This window comes from Buteo buteo, chromosome 6 (genome assembly GCF_964188355.1).
Source record: "Buteo buteo chromosome 6, bButBut1.hap1.1, whole genome shotgun sequence".
NCBI lineage: Eukaryota > Metazoa > Chordata > Aves > Accipitriformes > Accipitridae > Buteo > Buteo buteo.
In genome coordinates this window covers 11771486-11790842 of record NC_134176.1, presented here as the reverse complement: position 1 = coordinate 11790842, position 19357 = coordinate 11771486, and the positions used below count along the sequence as shown (strand labels likewise).

Genomic DNA, 19357 nt, shown 5'->3' with positions numbered 1-19357 from the left:
CCCCTCTGTCTTCCTATGCTGGTAAAAATTGAGTAAACAAGCACACAAGGCTCAGTTGTCAGCTTATGTTTAAAGGACCCTTGAGAGCTTTTCCATACAAATATTAATTTGTCACAGCTGGAATACTGGTGTAAGGAGGTTCCAAAACTGTTTAGCAAGTTGTTTTCTGTGCAGCTGGTGAAACAGTGAGGAAACTTGAGTAACAGATAGAACACGGCAAGCTAGAATTAGTCTTTACATAGACTATGACCAAAGGCATGTCTACTTTGGCTACCTATGTAAAAATACTGGAGAATGCAGCCATGCCTTAGCAGTACTTTATTGTGCACATTTACATGTTCTCTGAATTAGTGTATCATAGGCTCTTGAAATCATCACGTTCATGTAGCAAATTCTTCAACAATAATACCCTTTCACTTTTCACCACAATATATACAGTTAATGCTAACCTGTGGTAAAAGCAAGTTACAGCACTGCAGAAATGGATATATAAATTATACACAGAACTTGTACATGAAGAATTAATCAAATTGCATACTGTTAAATGGGAGAAAATTACAAGAAATACAGCTAAAACTTATAATGGGAAATTCAAAATATACTTTTGGTATATAAAATCATGTACAATTAAAATTCCAGTGAAGTGCTTTTTTTTTTATTTTTTTTGCTTGAAACTACAATGTAGTGGAATAGGTTATTGCATAACTTGCCTTGGCAACAGCTGTAGGCTGCCAAGAACCACAGAAACTGTCCTCAAATAAGATACTGCCTTTCTTAAATCCTTCTCTAAACCTTGTTTCTTTCTTCTCCTTGACTTAGCATCTACGCAGCCCTCTTACTACTTCTATCCAGTCCTTCATATTTTCTTTTAGACTGACTCAGGCAGACTTCAAATTACATAGTATAACCCTTACCAGACTCTTACCCTTTTCAACTATTGCACTTTCATCCATGCAGACGTACAAATCCCTTAAGCTGCTGCAAGTTTGGTACTGTTTTGTCCAGGATGGACAAGCCCAGGTGGTTAGTAGGGGAACCTTTATATTAGTAGAGGTAACACTGGTGCTGTAGGCTGAATAATAAGAAAATAAAACACCAAGTGAAATATTGTGTAGGGATTTTGAGAAGTGTACAAATACTGTTGTTTTGTTAGTTCTCTACCTTGATTCTAAACGCAAATAATACTAGATGCTAGACTATGTAAAGCTTTTGTTGGGGTTGTCTGACTAGGATTTAAGTGTATAGCATGTTACCACTTAAAATCCTAGCCTTCATCAAGCTTTGGTGACTACTTAATTATGCATGTAATAGGTGACGATCTTGTGTCATAGAACCCAAAGAGTTGATTAGTAATGAGAACTCAACATTCACTGGTATTGAACAAAATATCCAGAATCCTGACATGGGACAGTTACTGTGGGGTTGGAGCAAACTGGACAGCGTATCTGCACTCTGGAAATGACACCTCTGAACATTTAACACAAGAAAGCTCCTCCCATGGAACTTTAACTTAAAACACTGCTTTAGACGATAGTTGGCACAACACTGTAGGTAGTGGAGGTATCACTCTCCTCATCAGTGGTGGGTCACATAAAAACGATCCTCATTTACAAACTGCAGATCTTGAAAATTGTGGATGCTGTCCATTTAACAAGAGAAAGCACCATTAAAACTAAATATCATAGTTTTATTTCTCTGTGTGAAATGATCAAAAATGATGGCTCCAGTGTATGTTTTAAGTTTCCAGTTACCAGCATGGTATTGCACTGTTGTACAACTGAATTCAAGCAAGGGTTCGCTGTCTGGGTTTTATTCGTGGATATAACTGTAAAAACAGAATAAAAATATTAGGCTTTGCATGGTTGATACCAAGTTAAATATAAATCAATTCAATTATAACCAAGGGGTACTTGTTAACAAGAACTGGCTGATGAAGTGTTTTGGGGGTGAGGTTTTTCTAAGCTACAGCATTTTCTTGGGTAACTTCTGAAAAATTAAACCAGAAGCAGCAGGAGGCTGAGGTCTGACTTACTCCTGCCAACAGCAGCAGAAATGCTGCTCTGAAAATGACTTCATTCATTTAGCTCAAGATCCCAGACTAGACCAAAGGATGCTTTTATGTGAGTACAAGAATTCCCTGTCAAGGTCTACAGAGAGCTTATTTCCTGCTCTGTAAGATTTTCTTACGCATTTTGTCCTCTGTATCTCTACATGGTAGCCTTCCATTCCTGGTCTCTCATGATAGCAGCGTTCCATTTGAGTGAGAGCAGCATAAACAACTTGCCTATGGTTGTCATCTTCAAGGCTCTTCCCTGTTTTAGATTTGTACATATCTGTATGTTGCTTATCTTAAGCCAGGTTATTAAAAACCTTCCTAAAGAACTTCCTGGGCCAAAGCTTCGAGCTGCCTAATAAAGCCACTGCACTTTACATAGGAGCCCTGTATTTTAGCCAAGGGGAAAAAAATCTTACTAAAGATGAAAGTATAAACCATATTAAATAAATACACTAACTTGCCAAATAAAAACCAGCACTAATCTCCTAGCCATAGCTGCTCCTTTTTGTTTACAATGACAGAGAGGCCAGAGAGAATACGGATAATCTGCCTTGCACCACTTCATAGCAGTGTATCCAGATGACGCACAGAGCGGTTCTGGCCAAAGACCCATCCTGTGTTTCCACTTCAGGAGGAAGTAGAAAATAGAAAGGACAAGGTAACTCAAAAAGAGCTTACCCCAAGAAGATTTTTAGGCACGTAGCCTTCTTTATCATTGAGGCGGGCCCACCACCACTCTGTTTCATTGTCATCCTTGCGTCTTAGAATAGTAATGGCATCGCCTTCATGGAATGACAACTCGTCATTATTCTGGGCTTCATAATCCCACAGAGCATACACCACTCCTTTATTCATCACTCCCAACTTCTCCTGCACTCCTGTTAACAACAAATTAGAGAACACACTAGATGATAAAATATCCTATTCTTCCCTCTTGAGATTTTTAGTATGGAACACTGTGGCCCAAATATTAGTCTTTATTATTATTAATAAAATTTCATGAACAATTTTCAGTACTTCCATGATGAAATGCTTTCAGAAATTAAACTGCATGACAAACCCACATTTACAGAGTATTTTAAACCAATTTAGAGCATGAGGTTTTTCTCTCTTATTACATATGCAATAGAAACTTTACAATCTTTTATTCAAATGAGGATAAAAATAGCTTTACAAATGTTTGAGCAAAGCAGTTTTATAGAACTGCTATATTTTTCTCACAGGCCTGCTTTCTACAGAAGGCCTTATACAATAGCACTTGAAGCTTTTGAAAATCTGCACCATGTCAAGTATATAGAGCCTTAATGAAGCTTATATCCTCTGATGTAAATTAAAGATTTGTCTGCTCCATCAAGATACTTTTCTTGCAAAATATGTCTTAGTAACTAAGTACATTCTGTAAGTTAATTATTCATAAAGTATACATGTTTCTTCATGTGACCTGCTAGAAATTTGGGCATCTGGAAGTTGGAGTATCTCTATCAAGATACTTCACAATTCATGGTTACTGTCAAAACCTCCCCATGGAAGCATTTCCTTGAAATTAAGCCAAATTAAACTTTAAAAATCTGTAACATTAGAAGGAGCCTGGGAAGTAACTCAACAGAAGGACTATAAGCAACGTAATAATGAAAAGACTATTCTGTTTTTAGCATTTTGAAAGAACAGGTAGGTGACAGGCAGTATTATCAAGTTGGGGGCCTAAGCAGATGTTTCATGCAGATCAGACACACAAAAGGGATGAATTTTGGAAAAGCTAAAAAAGTTTGTGAAGTAGTGTCACAGCTTACCGTACAAGAACTGGGAACACTGAATATAACCTTCTTCCATCTCTTCACACTTGTCTGCAGCAGTTTCTATATCACTTATAGTTGAAGCAAAAATAGCTGCCCCAGATTCAACCAGTAGTTTACAGAGATGAACACTATTGCAAGAAGCAGCACAATGCAAGGGTGTCCTGAAATAAAGCAAAAAGATACACTTGAAAGAACAAACTTCCATGAATCCTAACTATTTTGTCTTGCAATACAGAGTTTAGCCTATTTTTAAAGGAAATTTTTATGATTATAGTATATGTATGCATTGTCCAAAACCTGTCAAGCAACTGGAGTGGATTCCAGGATTTACCTGACTCCAGTAAAGCCAAACATTATAAGAGATGCTAGCAAAAATGTCGATTTTCATAGCTTACAAAACTGCTGGGTATAAAAGGGTATTTGCTGCCAATATGAGGACATTTGAAAGGTAAAACAAAGGTGAGAGGTGAAACAGATCAGCACAACAAGGTTTCACATCCCCTCCAAATGCTTCAGAAGTGCTACATCTATCTGTAAGGCTAGATCCTTCAAGAACACCAAAATCTGTGGTGGGTTATGTGGAGATGAAACTTACACAAATTAACTTTTGGCATTTTTTATTTAGTGTTTAATTATTTCAGCATCTGAACAAGAAATGCAACTATACCACCAAGTAAACCCAAAATGTAGTATACTTTATGATTTAAGTGTGCTTGCACATGAGTTGAACACAGTGTAACCTCGCATTTGAGTTCATCACCACCTAGAAATTACAACGTGCTCATTTGCTGGGGGTAAAGGGGAAGGAAGTTGTTCCCAAAACAGGAAACGGGTCTTGACTAAATTTTGAATGAGCATCAAAATGGTGTTTCTCCCAGATACGAAGTTAAAAATCTTGACACTTACCACCCATCACTATCTGCTGCATTTACATTTACACCAAAATCAAGCAGGAACTTCACAATGTGGTGATGACCAGCACACACAGCATTATGCAAAGGTGTAATTCCTTCATCATTTGGTTTACTGGGATCATCAACCTATTGAAAATATAAAATAGTTCAGCACTTCTGGTTTTTTCCCCTAAATATTTAAAGAAGTTGCCATTGTTTAGAAGCTCACCTCATATATGATTCGTTGTACAAGATCAAATTCTCCCTCCAAAGAAGCATCTAGGAGGAGGGCTAGTGGATTGAACTTCACTCTCAAACCATGGCCTGTTCTTTCCGAGTTAGGTTTCTTCAAGTTGGTACGTTTTGTCTGAGTAGAGATGAAGGTTGGAAGGCATAATTTCAGGTTGCGTAAGTATTACAAATTATTCAGTTACTTCTAAACTAGATTAAGAATCTCATCCTCCTTAAATGGTAATTAGAACTATGCAAACGTTTCTATTATAACGTCTAAATAAAAGGCTTGATACCTTACTATGTCTTCTTCAGTTCAAAAATGAAAAAGCATGCCAATATAATTCAGAAGCTTCAAATTAAAGGCAGTGAGTACAAGTAATGAAGTACTTAAGTCAATGTTTTTTGAGCACCACTATCTTAATTTTATCTAATATAAGATGAATGTGTTTCTGGTGGATTGTCTGAGACACTGTCAAAACTTTTCCTTAGACTAGAAAGCATGACACAATTAAGCCTAAGTATCAGTCTCTACTCAGAGGAATCTTTTGCCTTGAATTTGCAAAAGTACCTGCTGTAGGTCAGTACTGACAAGTTACAAGTTTTGCTGTGGGAAAGAAAAGCACAGAATGTGAAGCTATTTTGTATGACATTCTAGCTGTTGTTATCAGCAGAAGCATTCTCAAGATCTGAAACACATTTAAATGTGTTTTGAGAATATTCTGAAATCATTCACGTGTGTCCTTGTCACTTTCCAGAAAAAAAAAGATCTATTATTAATTACAGACTTTATAGAATGCTTTTAGTCTCTAGTACTGTAAGATCCATTTTTATGTATGCTCCTATTTAGTATGGCTATTTCAGTTTGGAAAATAAACCTCTCTCAGTATGAATAATATCTGTTGCTAGCATATTCCATTCTCCCAGAAGTATCCTGGGCCACTTGTGCTCATGGAAAATGCCTACATGGCCCTGTGCACACTGCTGTCAAATTATCAGAGGAACGCAAGGTCCCTACGTGAATCAAAAAATGGAGATATTCTTTGAAACTGATGTTAAAGTGAGTCATATCAACAACTAAGAATAAAACTCAGTTTTCTGCCTATTTTCAATTCTCCATATGCTGTAGATTTTGGTAATGACAAGTATTCATAAGATTTTGGTGCATCTGGAGGAAGGCCTTGGAAAGCAATTCAAATTATGCGACAAGCCCATTAGAAAAACATTTCTGCTAAAACAAGTCAGCTGTGTTGCTGTTAGTGTTAGCCTTGGTCTCGCATCTCTGCTGAGAGGGGAAAAGGAGTGCACTTCTCCCGGAACAGTTATTTCAGCTTGCTTGCAAATTAAATAGCTTCCCACTGGCATAGCTTACCCTTAGTTTCATACAAATAGTTATCTTTGTAGGCCCAAGGAAGTGAAGAAAATACTTTTCATGGAATCTCAGGTTCCAGAATTAGTTCTACAAGAAGAGTATATCCCCCAAGAAGTTCTACAGCCTAAAGTACACACACAATCTCCTGTTGCCTGTATGCATATTTTCCTTATTAAACAGCTTCAGTAGTAAAGAAACTAATCCATCAGAATCCTCCTTGGAGCCCCCCTGGTTTTCTTTTCTTTTACTATCATGAAACTTGAAGTGCAAACATACCATTTAGCATAAGCTTACCATCTTCCAGTTATGCTTAAACACACGGCAAATTCTGTAGTTCACAAAATTGTCTTTTTGCTTTGTTACTTACTGGGGGGAGTGGAGGAGGAAGAGCAGGTGGCAAAGGAGCTTCATCTTCTACTGGAGAACTGACTTCAGGCGTGGGACTGGATGACTGTTCAGTAGAAGGAACTATAGCAGGATTGTTGTTGTTATCTTCAGTTGTCTCAGATGTTTGATTTGTGGTTTCAGTGCTTATCAGTTCCTCAGTAGCAGGAGAAGGTAATTCATTATCATTGGCATCTGACGAAGGGGGTGGCTCATCAGGAAGAGGAACTGTAGGTTGCACAGAAATAGGTTCTTCAATATTGCCATTGGTACTAGTGTTACCATTATCAACATCAGCTAAGATGCCTATGAAGTCCTGTGGATTGCTTGGCTGATAAAAAGGAGCACTTTCTATTCCTCCAGCAAGAGTATTAAAGCGCTGATACAATAATTTTTGTATATTTGGTCCACTTGGGCCTTCTGGTTCAGTGATAGAACTACGCTTCTTTAATGGCCTAGGAGCATTCGCCAGTTTTCTTCTCAGAGCTTCAAGGTCAGCATCGCTTTGATATCGTAGGGGTGAATGCACAATAGGTGTGAGCTTAGTAGGACTGAGAGGACGAGGAATGTTTTCCACATTGCTGTTTTCACTGGATGGTGGAGCGTTTTCCAGCTCTTGATCTTTTTCAGAGACCTCAGTCTGAGGCTGAGATTGTGGCTGTGAGGAAGTCTGGGCAGGCAAAGAACCATGAAGGAATGGCAAGGGTGAGGGAGAAGTCGAACCAGACTGTAATACAGGTTTTCCATAAACTGAAGAAAAGAGAGATGGAAAACAGTGAATAACTGTTCTCAAATTACATAATAAAATATTTGTAAATAAACTGCATATGTCTCTGTTGCTACTTGTTTGACACTAATGCAGGAAGGAAAAAAAAATCAAAGATATTGGAACCTATTAAAACAGAAATAAATACTCACCTGTTGGTGATGGTGATGCTTCTTACAATTATAAGCTACAAGTAACACCTGGAATGTTTTTCCTCTTTCATGAGGAAACAGTAAGAGGAGAAAAACTCTAGACACTGTTTTTTCCACTTGTTTCTGAAAGTATTGGTAGACAGTATCCAGACTGTATTGTTCTATTGTTTCTTGTTTTAAATAAAAGGTAATTTAATGTACACTTATTTATCACTCCAAAAATATATGGGATCACTTTTCTCCCATGCTGCATACATAAAAATATCTCTCCTCCTCTCACAGATTTAGACAAGTTTTTCAAACTGATAGAGAAAATAAACTAAGCCCAATAAGTAGATGTTAACAGTCTATTTCAAAGGAAAAAAATAAAGCAAAATATATTCTACCTGCTTTTACCGACTTATTTAAGGTGTTGTATACAGCTTGTTGATAATTCTTTGGTGGTGTTGCTTGCTGAAGATACATTGAGTAGATGGAACTGGAGTTAACTGTCTGTGGCCCTTTTCTGGGAGACTGAGGTCTTGATCCTTTATCAGCTAGAAAAGGTCTGATTGCCACAGTTAAAGGGAGTTCAGGCCTGCCATCTCCTCCTGGAAACAAGGGGGGACCAGAAGGTTGATACGTAGGGCTGGGAGGTACAGAAATTCTCTGTTGAATCTGTTGTGAAGAACTGGGCTGATGCACATTGCTTGGTGGCGGAAGTGGAACAGGTCTTTGCCGATTTGTTATACTGGTGCCAGGTCTGGGCAGACTGCCATCCTTCCTTCTTTCTAGAGAATTTGTAGAACCTGTTCCTAAGGGAACTGGACTTGGATAGGTCCCATAGTTTTGAGGCAACTGCTTGCTTACACCAGGAACTGTGGATGGCACCTTCCCCAGGTCAAGACCCTATGTAAGAACAATAAATAGTATACACCATTTAATTAAATATTTGTGAGCAAGAATATTCCTCACTCAACAAAACATACTAATAATCTTGTGTGACAGCAAAGGAGTCAATATAAACAATTTGTGTTCCTTAGTCACTAGATATGATTCTACCTGAATTTATCACAAGTCCTCATCATACATCAGACACAGGCCACTGTTTAAAGGCATCTTCAGCTATAATACATTAATATGAATTCAAAACTATTTGCATACTGTCAGAGCCTGAATAACTTGTTCTAGGTTCTGGATCTCAGTATCTAGTTGGTGATGTATTTGACAATATATAGTGTGATAACAGTTTACCAAAACTATTTAAAGAAAAGGTCCTTACTTTTTAAAGATTACAGTCTTAAAGAATTCATAAAGTACTAGAACAACAGTGCAGACAGACAACACCAGTGGACGCACTCAACGATGGATTTAATGACTTTGTGATATTTTTGTTAGAAAAAGAGCACATTGAAACAGTGATAATCTACACCAGGAAAAAGAGCAATGAAGAACTGAATTAGAAAAATAGGAAGGTGGGGGGGATGATTAGGAGGAGCAATGGGAGAGAAAAGGGGAGACCAGATATGTAAAAGAACAGGAAGGAATATGAACTACTGAAGTTGAAAAAAAAACAAAAAAAAAAAAACCCAAAACCCCTATAAATTGTAATGTGATAAGAACAGAAAGGAACAGGAGGAATACAAAGGTAATTATGAGTTTTCAAATAATCAGCAGCAGGGAAACTGAATGTGTAACTGAAGTGAGTTTAGCTATGGAAGCCAAAGGTTCATAATTTCAGTAAAACAGATCTTTAGATATATCACATATGAAACCCACCAGCTTATCAGTACTTCCTAATACTGAAGTTGGCAAAGGCTGGCTGGATATAGTTCCTTGTTTTAAAGCAGTATCCATGCTTGATTCTTTCCAGTCTGTGTTGGAGATCTGAGGGGGTTTTACCACAGGGGTTGAGCTCTGTTTAAGTATTGGCCAATTTCCATCATTAGCTTGAAAACAGACAAAAATACTACATTTAAGATAATCCACACCACCATTGTAAACAAGCAAAACAACATGTGAAATGGAATAGCTTAGATTACAACGGATTAATTTGATTTCAGAAATGAGATAAGTCACTATCAATGTTTGATTCATAAATCAATACTGAAAGCCCAATCGCTGCATATAGTATGCTGCTCATTACCCATTGACATTCAAATTGTATTGAAAATTTCTATAGAAAAAGATGGTTAAAATTTTGGTTTGAGCATTGCATATTCTGCTGTTAGAAGGCAAACAAGTTCAGAACAAAAATCCTTACAGAAACACTTCATCAACAGAATTCTTTTGGTACTATCCAAAGACACTGTCAAATTACGCTAAATGTTAAGTATACGTAAGCTCTGAGTGGACTTCCTCCAAATTTAAACTATGGTTACAAGATTCATTCATTCATAATAGGATGTAAAAACTCTTTTCAACAACAGGGTGGAACAAAAGCATACACTCCTTTGCTGGAAGTAGCAGTTAACTTACCTTTTGTTTTTCCTCAACATAGTCCCCTGATTAGAATTGCCCCAGAGATTTAATTTTAAAGGAATTCCTAAAGTCAGCTGAGAACTTCAACTCACAGTGTCAAGATAAAAGTCATGGGCTTTTATCTTCATCATATGCAAAAAATCATGCATAGCTGCACATAAACTGAGACAACAAATCCTTAATGAAGTCCTAGATGCATTGATATGTTCCTTTATTAACTGTGTGAGACTATTTAGTTTCTGTTCTCTAAGTAAGCCAGAGAGTTTAAATAGCCTGATAGTTAGAGATCTGGTTTATAATAACTAAACCAGATCCCTGGTTAGACCCTAAGGCTTTGATTTGCCTTTAAAAGATTCTCTTACTCTACAGAGACCAGAGACCATTTTGCCTTCCCTATTGCCTGTAATTACCTTAGCAGAGCACTTGGGATCAGTAAAGATGACATGTAATGCATAACTAACTTTATTAGAGGATAACAGCTAAAATGGAAGGGGGGGGTGTAGATTTGCTGAGATTTCTGGACCCCATAGTAAGACAACATCAAATGAAAATCAGGTATTTAATGGCAAAGTTTCCCATTTCATTTCAGTTTTAAGCCCCTAGGAAACAGAATCAGCAAGGCTACTTCTAGAATTCTTTACCATCCTCTCTGTCTACTATAGCGGATAGTCTAAGAACAAACTGTATAGGAACATTCTAATTACAGTGAATTTAACATCACCATTCTACTTTCTATCCATAAGCCTTATCCTCTTTATTGAGTATCCTTTTTCTCCCCCCCGCCCCAAAATGACAACCTAAAGATTTCTTGACAATTATCACCCAGTGTTTTTACTATATGAGTGCAAATTCTCTCCATTAGCTCATAAACCTATTTATAGGCTTGTTAAAATCATATCACTTTTAAGTGAGCAAAAAATAAAAAGTCATACCTCTGAATTTAAGGTACCGTACTAATCATGCAGACCATTCCTTAATTATACACACACAATAAATACACACACTATATTGTATTAACCTTTCAAGTTCAGATCAACTGTGTTTGAATTCTGATAAATAATTACTTTGGAGCAAGAGTATTTTTGTGGTTGGTCATTCAAATAGGGTTAACACTTGCATATTTTTACACTGAGAATATACTACATGGTCCAGAAATCACTTTTCACACTTACAAACTGCCAGGAAGTAATGAGGCCCAGCTTTAGTACTGGTAACATCCAAGAACTGGACATGTTGTGGGTTTTTGTTTGGTTGTGGTTTTAATCGTCTGGGTATCAAGAGCAAGACCAAAAGAGATGACTGTCTAAAGACTCTGACCCTAAATAATGGCAAATTTTCCAAGTATGCATTGAATTAACATTTACTGTACAAAATACACAGGATATTCCATAACTCCAGTAAGGTTATAGTTCAGTAAAACTTTGTTTTGAAGATCAGTAAAAGGTGTTATAACTGATTGACACTAAACATGAAAGCATCTTTGCCATAAGTTTAGGTATTAAGAAAGCACTTACAGAAACAACAGCAAAAATCCCAAAGAAGTTAATTATCTTACCTGCACATACACGCCTACACTCTTCTATTAGAAAGACAGTTATAGAAAAACTTTTTGTAATCCTTCGAATTCCAAATATTAGCATGTTCATCCCCAGATTCTGAGACAACAGACTGGAAGTAAATTCAAACTCCCTCTCCTCTCTCTAATTTCTCTTTTTCATTCTACTTACATAAACGTCAGAATGTAACTGTTCCCACCTTCATGTCCTTCATATTACAATCTGGCAGACTTGCCAACTACCATGCATTTTTTATGAGGGCACCTCTCACGCACTCCCACAACCCAAGCTGAATCTCATGCATTTAACTAAGCTGCTGTTGCAATCTGCAGCGGCAGTGTATGGCACCAGAGCCTGCGTGACAGGTGCTAAGAGGAGGCAGCCAAACAGTGTCTACCTTCTACTATCTTTGGTTAGACTGAACAGGTCCCAAACACTCTTGCCCATCTGATGGCAACGCCCTTCTGACAAGCCCTCACTAGCTCCTGCTCTCAACCACCCCATAGCCATTTCAGCCAACTGGCTTCATTTTCTCCTCCAAATGTACCCTCTCGTCTGCTGCTTGTAAGACTACCTAACACCCAGTGTATTTCAGCTTCCACCAGTCCATTTTGTATTTACATAAACAAGACAATGACATGCAGACATAAAGTTTTGTGCATTTTCTCAGATTTTACCTAAAAATTTTTGTAGGTCTGGATCCAGGATACTGACTATAGCAACTGGAAGTGCAAACCAAGTATAACATTTTTTCCAATAGAAGTCAGCAAGATTCTTGCCATTGACTTGGCCAGAGTGAGCTTTTATCCCAACTCTGGGGCCAGTGCAACATGGAAACTCAGAGTTTCCCCACGAAGTAACTCAAACTAAACCTGTATGTAATACATCTATCTAATCTGAGATCTACTAAAACATGCTTTGGTGATTACCATGAATTTTCTAATAACAATTAGAAAATTTCAAGGTTTTTCAGTGAAGAAAACTCATCCCTCATACACTACTCCATTACTCCAGGGATGAATGTGCTGCAAATCTGTTTCCATCAAAGATGAAAAGCAACTTCTCAACAATTTTACATTTCAACAGCATCTTCTGCATGCCAGACCACAACACAAGTTCTAAAGATGCTGTTTAATATGCATCTGTATGCAAGAGCTCAGATGACCATATTACAAACTGAGTTCTTAGCTAGCCAGAGATCTTCTATGGACTCACAGTGCTGGGTGTCAAAGAGAGTAGGTGCCAGGCGGATGACATTGTGAACAGCAGACTGAAGAGAAGTGGGAGGTGACAGAATAGGATCCACTATTATGTCTAAATCAGAAACCTTCCAGGTGTCTGGAGATTTTTTCACACACCCACAGTCTGTCTCTACCGGACACACCAAGGCAGATCCAGTTACACAGAAAAAGAAAGAAAAAAAGTGGTGGAAAAATTATAACAATGACAATGGAGAAATTAGAACAGGAACACGCAGATAATGAGAAATAAAAGCATGACAGTTGAAAAAAAAATTCTCAATTTCTTTTCTTCCTGGGACCATATAAGCTTCTCCTTACATAAGTCTATCTTATAGGACTTTACTCAAGTGCATTCAGAGATATAAAGTCAGTCCTAACATAGAATAAATTAAATTACTTTTATAAAATCAAAAAGTTATCATTCAGAGATCTTGTAACCTCCTGAGGTAGGTCTAAAAATGGGTATGTATATCTTCTGAGGTTGGTATTTACAAAATAGTGAATTATTTTTGGTTGGTGAACTTAGAAGTTATAAGCTGTCCTTTCCCAAATGTGGAAGAGAAATCCATGCCTGAAAACAAAACTGTTGCAAATCTGTCACTTCAGCCTGTGATTAAGTCATTCCATATTCTTAAGACTTTTCCATAAAACCACAGCAATGGGGTTTGTACAGCCTTTGAATTAAACTAAAGGTATTGTTAAATGACTAGTATCAATGGAAAAGACCAGGGGTTTTTTAAGTTCTGTTTGGATAGTTTCACTTCCTGACCTTGTTTTTTTGTGGGGGCATTTCTGTCATTCTTTCCTACAGAGAGGTTCAGACTGTCTTCCCTCCATCTCTTCCTCCCCATTTGGAAGCATGCTGCAAGCTTTGCTGGAGTATTCAGTTTTAATTACTGGAACATATGTGAATATTGCAGCAGCTTTGCTCTAGTGGTCATTGCTTATCTCATTTTTAGATCTCTCCTAGAAGACCAAGTAAACTAAGACCTGTGGTCAGACCCATGGGATTGTGTGTTTTTATTTGTATGTAATACAAATAAAGTGCATTTTCCTAGCTAACCATTTCTTAAGAATTCTGATTTTGCCAAGATGTGAGCAGAGAGGTAAGTTTTGCCAGAATGAGAACTTAAGGCACAAGTGTCATGACATGCTTCTTTCAGTCTACAGTGTAAACTAAAAAAAAAAAAAAAATCTATTTTATAATGTAAATTGAATTATTAATTATGGGAGACATAGGACCCAATTTGGGGCATCAAGTTCTGGGGAGTACTCTGGAGGGGTAGCTCCTTCACTAATGAAGGCAGAAACAAGTAAACAGCATCAATGCTAAAGTTATTCCATTTCAGAAGTGCTTCAAGCACCACAATTTCTCTTATCTCAGTTGGAGCAAAAAGCTCCCACAGTTTTATTCTATTTTCCTATTTAGTCTCCTTCTGAGAAGTGGTATTATTTTTACTTGTTCACTAGCTTTGTTTTACTTGACAAAAAAGCAACATACTGTAAATAGTTGTTTATAATATAGTTTGCCACAAAGTTGATTTCATTATTATATTCAAACACACAAACTAATTGAAAAGCTATTCAAGACAGAATATAGAATCTGTGAAGAAATATGTGCCTCTTTTAGCAGTGTACCAGCTAGTAAAATTTCAAAGAAAACACTCAGTCTCCTAAGAAAAACTCATGGAAAGAGGGAAAAATGCCTCGTAACAAATGACTGATGTCCAATTCACAGAACAGTATCAAGACATCTAAAACTTGCCTCTTCCACTACAGAGATTATGCCAACACTGGGTCTCCTATGATTACTCTTTTTCTTTATTACTCCTTTCCAAATCATGTGTATTAATAAACACCATACTTAAGTGCTTACCAGATTTTGATCTTCCATGTGTTGAGCTAGAAGCAATGGTGAGAGACTGTGGTTTAACTGGATCTGCTGGTACAGAGTAAGTGCCAGCACTTGGAACTTGGATGTAAGGTCCTACTGCTGCCACCCTTCCTGAAGCACTCAAGGATGACTGGGGCGATGAAGTTCCATTAATACGATTCAACTAAAAAAATCAAATGGACAAATTGAAATGTGAACTTCCATTTAATCTAGGCACTCATGCACGAACAGGTCTAAATTTAATTATCTAGAACCATGCACTGTAGCTAAGACACCTTAATAATTAAGTTAACATACTCCATGCTTCTACAATTAAAAAAAAAAAAAAAAAAAAAAAGTAGAAAGTACAAATTTTATTCCCTAAAATCAACACCTCAAAAATTAAATTTCTCAGCCAGAGCACATACATTTCTTGCAGAAACCTTTATCTGTGTAGGGTCTCTTTCATTGTGCCTTTCTTAGGCAAATGGACTAAAATGAGTTCTTAAATGATCAACCATGTATGGGGTTTTTTTAAAAGCAATACAACCAGCTAGGAATACATATGGAAATCCAGAGCTGATCTCTCTAGTCCTTGGATAAATGGCCTGCTGTGCAATGGATTTCTTTTCAAAGTTCCAGACTACTATTAAGACTAACTATTAAGACCATTTATATTTTTATCAATTTTCCATATTGGAAACCAATAAAATCCAAACTTTTTATGCTTTCATGCTTTGAATCACAGCCCATAATCACACTTTCCTTCCTAGAAATATAAACTACTATAATTTTTAATATAGTATGATCTGTGCCATAAAGAAAAATAAAAGGAAACACATTCTAAGAGTTTTCTGATATCTATGGAAAACCTTAAAATAGTTTTAAGAAGGCTGCTACTTTTAAATAGGTTCTTTAGATGTAATTGTATTACTCAGCTGGGAAAAAGTGAGATTCTATGTAGTTTTTATAGGCTCTTGATAAACTGAAGTGTGGCCCTTTTAACAGTTTATCTTACAGGAATGTTTTCTTTTTGACGTGCCTCAACTTTTTTCTTGTATAGTCGTTCACGCAGCTCATTGATTCGCTTGTCCATCATAGCCACCTCCATGTTGCGTTTGTTTAAGAGTTCTTTCTGCTGCTGAAGCTTGGAGTTCTGCTCCTGGTTAAGCCTGTTACGAATCTTCCAAAAAAAAAAAAAAAAAAAAAGGCAATTGTTAGGACAGTTACTTCATTCTGTCTGTTGTCAAGTTAGTTTTTAATACAGCGTTAAAAAAACCAAAGCAACTTAGATCGGCAACTTGTTCTGATGTCTCTGACGTTATGCTTCCACACAGCCTATCAGATTAGCATTTGCAACCACGAACAACTCTTAAAAAGGAATAGCAAAAGAATGTCTTAATAAACTAGTGGATACCTATCAAATACATGTAGACTGCATCCCATTTATAGCAAATGGATTGAAGAATTAGGCATAAAGACATTTCAGAACTGAATTCCACCATGAAAAATTAAGTCATAGAAAATGTTTGTTAAAAGTTATGTTTAACCAAGACAGTTTGACTACCGTGAAAACTAAGTAATATAAAACTTGTAACAGAAATGATTTTACTGATTCTGTTTCCAGTTCCACATGAAACTTATGTCTGGATGGGAGGTTAACTGAACTGCTAGTGCAGGGACTGGGCACAGATTTTCCTCTCTACATGGGGATTAAACTGAAACCTTCACAGCAGGTTTCCAGTAGATTAGGGGATGGATTACCTTTATGGTTTAAATCAACCATGACAGTCTTTATAATTATTTCTCTTGAGTTCCCATTAGCATTTTTTCATACCTTCAATAACTCTGACATTATTGTCTCTTTGTTCCAATTTTCATGGTAATGTTACAGGCAAAAAAAACCTGAAGCAAATTTAAAGTCTTGATAAACATGTATGGGATCAGTGTGAAGCACAACAGAGAAATCTTAATCTACTGAGCATCTTTGCACTTAGAAATACTCAAAAGGCAGGTATGCCTTGTATAAATGGGGAAAGGGGAAAAAGAACAAAAAAGAACTCTTACTCCTAATTCATGAAAACATGTGATGGATTAATTTGTATGTTGTATTTGCTCATGTAAAGAAATGAGTGAGACTAATTTTGAAATTTAAATTAATTTTGAAATATTAAATATATATTACAGCTGTTGCCTTGATCACAATAAAGTACATGAGTAAATTAAAAAAAAACCCTCAAATCCTGACACATTGGCACACAATTAAGTATTCCATAACCTTGAAACATAAAAACTGGGCAAAATTTCAATATAAATGGAATATTTGATTACTCATGTGAGAACTACACTTTAGATGTAACAATCTTTTTGGAAGAAGATTTATGACAGTGATACAGGGAATACTGTGTGAATATACTGCAGCTATAGTGCTACTATACAGTGCCGTGAATACAGTGCAGCTAATATTTTTGATGACTCTGTTAAAATGTCTTATTTAATTCCTATGTATTTCGTTTATTTACACCAGACATTATAGCTATGTTTTCACAATATATTTTAAATACACTTTTCTTCACTGTCCAGTGATGTCTCCAAGTTAAGATGACGTCCAAGTGAGCTTGCTACACCCAGTTCTTTGCAAAACAGAAAAGTACCAAAGTGAATTAATTTAAAAATTTTTTTGAGAGATTAAAACAAATACTAGATTATGTCAACATTCAGTATTTCAGTATTAGAGGCTGAGAAATGCCCTTCAGAACACTTGCACACTTTGTATCATTATGTGTATGAGCACGAACAACAGTTTTTAAAGCTAATGAAATTCTGTTTTAAAGAGGGTTATATGCTAACTGCAACCTCACACATTAACAGTATTCCAATACACCAGTTTTATAAGACGTCACAGAACCAAATGGCCACCCATATGAGCAGTAATACAACTTTTTAAAATCTACAGCTATCATCCAAATAGCATCTCTCCATTACTTACCTGTAGCTCTTGATACAACTTTTTTAATTCTACTGCTGCAGGTCCTGTCATTTGTCCATTGTAAGATTGAAACCCATTCAGTTTCCCTTTCCTTAAATCCTCCAGTTGCTGGGTAAGTTGATCCACTTTTAACACTGCAGCCTGTAGCTCCTGCTGCTTTTCTTGGAACATGGCACTTATATGCTCAATTTCAGTTGCTAAAATTAACAAGATAAAAATAACAAAAACCAATTAAGTAAAGCAGAAGTTGTTAATTTTTTAATTCTACAGGTATTGATGAATACAACACACTAGTTTTAAATCTAGTACATGCATGCACATATAAAATATTTATGTGCTGGGAATCTGCCAACAGTAGTAATATTTCCTAATAGTTAGAGAATACACTTATTCTGACTTTATGCCTGACTATATAAAACAAACAAAAAGTTGCATCAAATACAAATTTCATAGAAACACAGCACCCTCTGTATGACAAAAAACATTCCATCTGAAATCTTGCTTCAATACTATATTGACTAGCAATATAGCATTGCTAGTCATGCAGTGAATACTAAATTTAATTAAATAAATTACTTAGAATTTCCACATACACAGATTGCCATTCATGATCTTGCTGTAGTCTACTTGTCCTCTCATGGCACGAATTTTTTTCAGCTTTGTCTCCTGGGTTTCAACACGTTCTTTAAGTTTTTGAAGCTTTTCACTCTCAGAAACAGACTGCTGCTGACGACGTTCTTGCTGCTTCAGGTAACGCAAACGTTGTTCCTGACAAAATGAGGTTTTAGACAAGAGGTACCTGTTACCCATTTATTTAAAAAAAAAAGGTTAACTTTGAAAAACCCATCACTATGATCAATGTTTGTTTTTTTTTTTCCAGAAAAAGTTTTATCTAGTTAAAATATTTATCAGTCCTCCTAGAAAAACTCTTTAACAAACCTGTTTTAGAGCAGAGATTCAAGATTTTTTTAGACCAAACATCAAATCTACATATAGGTGCAAATACGACCCTAGACTGACCGCTCACTCAAACACATCTGTGAAGCCTCCTCTGGCATTTGTTTTCTGATGCTGTTAACACTTCTCCTGCTGTTGCAAAAAGAACTTCCAATGCTGTTATCCAGCTTCCCAAAGAAGACAAAATACGTCCAACAGACCATTTTAAATAAGCTGACCTACTGCAAGATAATGTTCCTGTTCTAAACAACAGTCCTTCTGATGGGCACACAAGGAAAATGTTTCTTTTTCTGCATTATTTCCATCAAGAAAGAACAACAGAATGCTAGGTACTCCAAGCATCCAATGCATACTGTATATTATAACACCTACAGCAATGTCAAAAACATTAAACCTACTCCCCACTCTGAAAACGTACTTAGATTTTTAAATCTCAGAGGCTTTGGAAATGTAATACATGAATATATATGAAGTGGGCATATTCTCATCTCACACCACTATTACTATACTGGAGTGAATGAGCTACTAAAGATGAGCATAGAGTCAAGCCTGGTCTATCACAGATCATGAAGTGGGCCTCACAAAAGAGACAAATAAAACCTAGCAATGGTTTTATAAAGACACATGACTT

General features: G+C 36.5%; 1 protein-coding gene across 6 annotated transcripts in view; it reads right to left on the bottom strand.

Moving 5' to 3' along the window:
- Positions 1 to 303: 303 nt before the first annotated feature.
- Positions 304 to 19357, bottom strand: part of PPP1R13B (protein phosphatase 1 regulatory subunit 13B) — a 72728-nt gene continuing 53674 nt past the window's right edge. For 3 of the 6 annotated variants that reach the window (XM_075029729.1, XM_075029723.1, XM_075029728.1), the window contains exons 6-18: positions 18363 to 18537; positions 17770 to 17966; positions 15799 to 15963; positions 14784 to 14964; positions 12882 to 13037; positions 9409 to 9578; positions 8037 to 8538; positions 6716 to 7482; positions 4975 to 5112; positions 4759 to 4892; positions 3847 to 4013; positions 2735 to 2934; positions 304 to 1825 (exon numbers count right to left, since the gene is read on the bottom strand). In XM_075029729.1, the coding sequence (XP_074885830.1) occupies positions 1784 to 1825; positions 2735 to 2934; positions 3847 to 4013; positions 4759 to 4892; positions 4975 to 5112; positions 6716 to 7482; positions 8037 to 8538; positions 9409 to 9578; positions 12882 to 13037; positions 14784 to 14964; positions 15799 to 15963; positions 17770 to 17966; positions 18363 to 18537 (2994 nt within the window). In that variant the 3' untranslated portion in view covers positions 304 to 1783. The remainder of the gene's footprint in view (positions 1826 to 2734; positions 2935 to 3846; positions 4014 to 4758; positions 4893 to 4974; positions 5113 to 6715; positions 7483 to 8036; positions 8539 to 9408; positions 9579 to 12881; positions 13038 to 14783; positions 14965 to 15798; positions 15964 to 17769; positions 17967 to 18362; positions 18538 to 19357) is intronic. The other 3 variants (XM_075029724.1, XM_075029726.1, XM_075029727.1) reach the window with 3 other exon arrangements.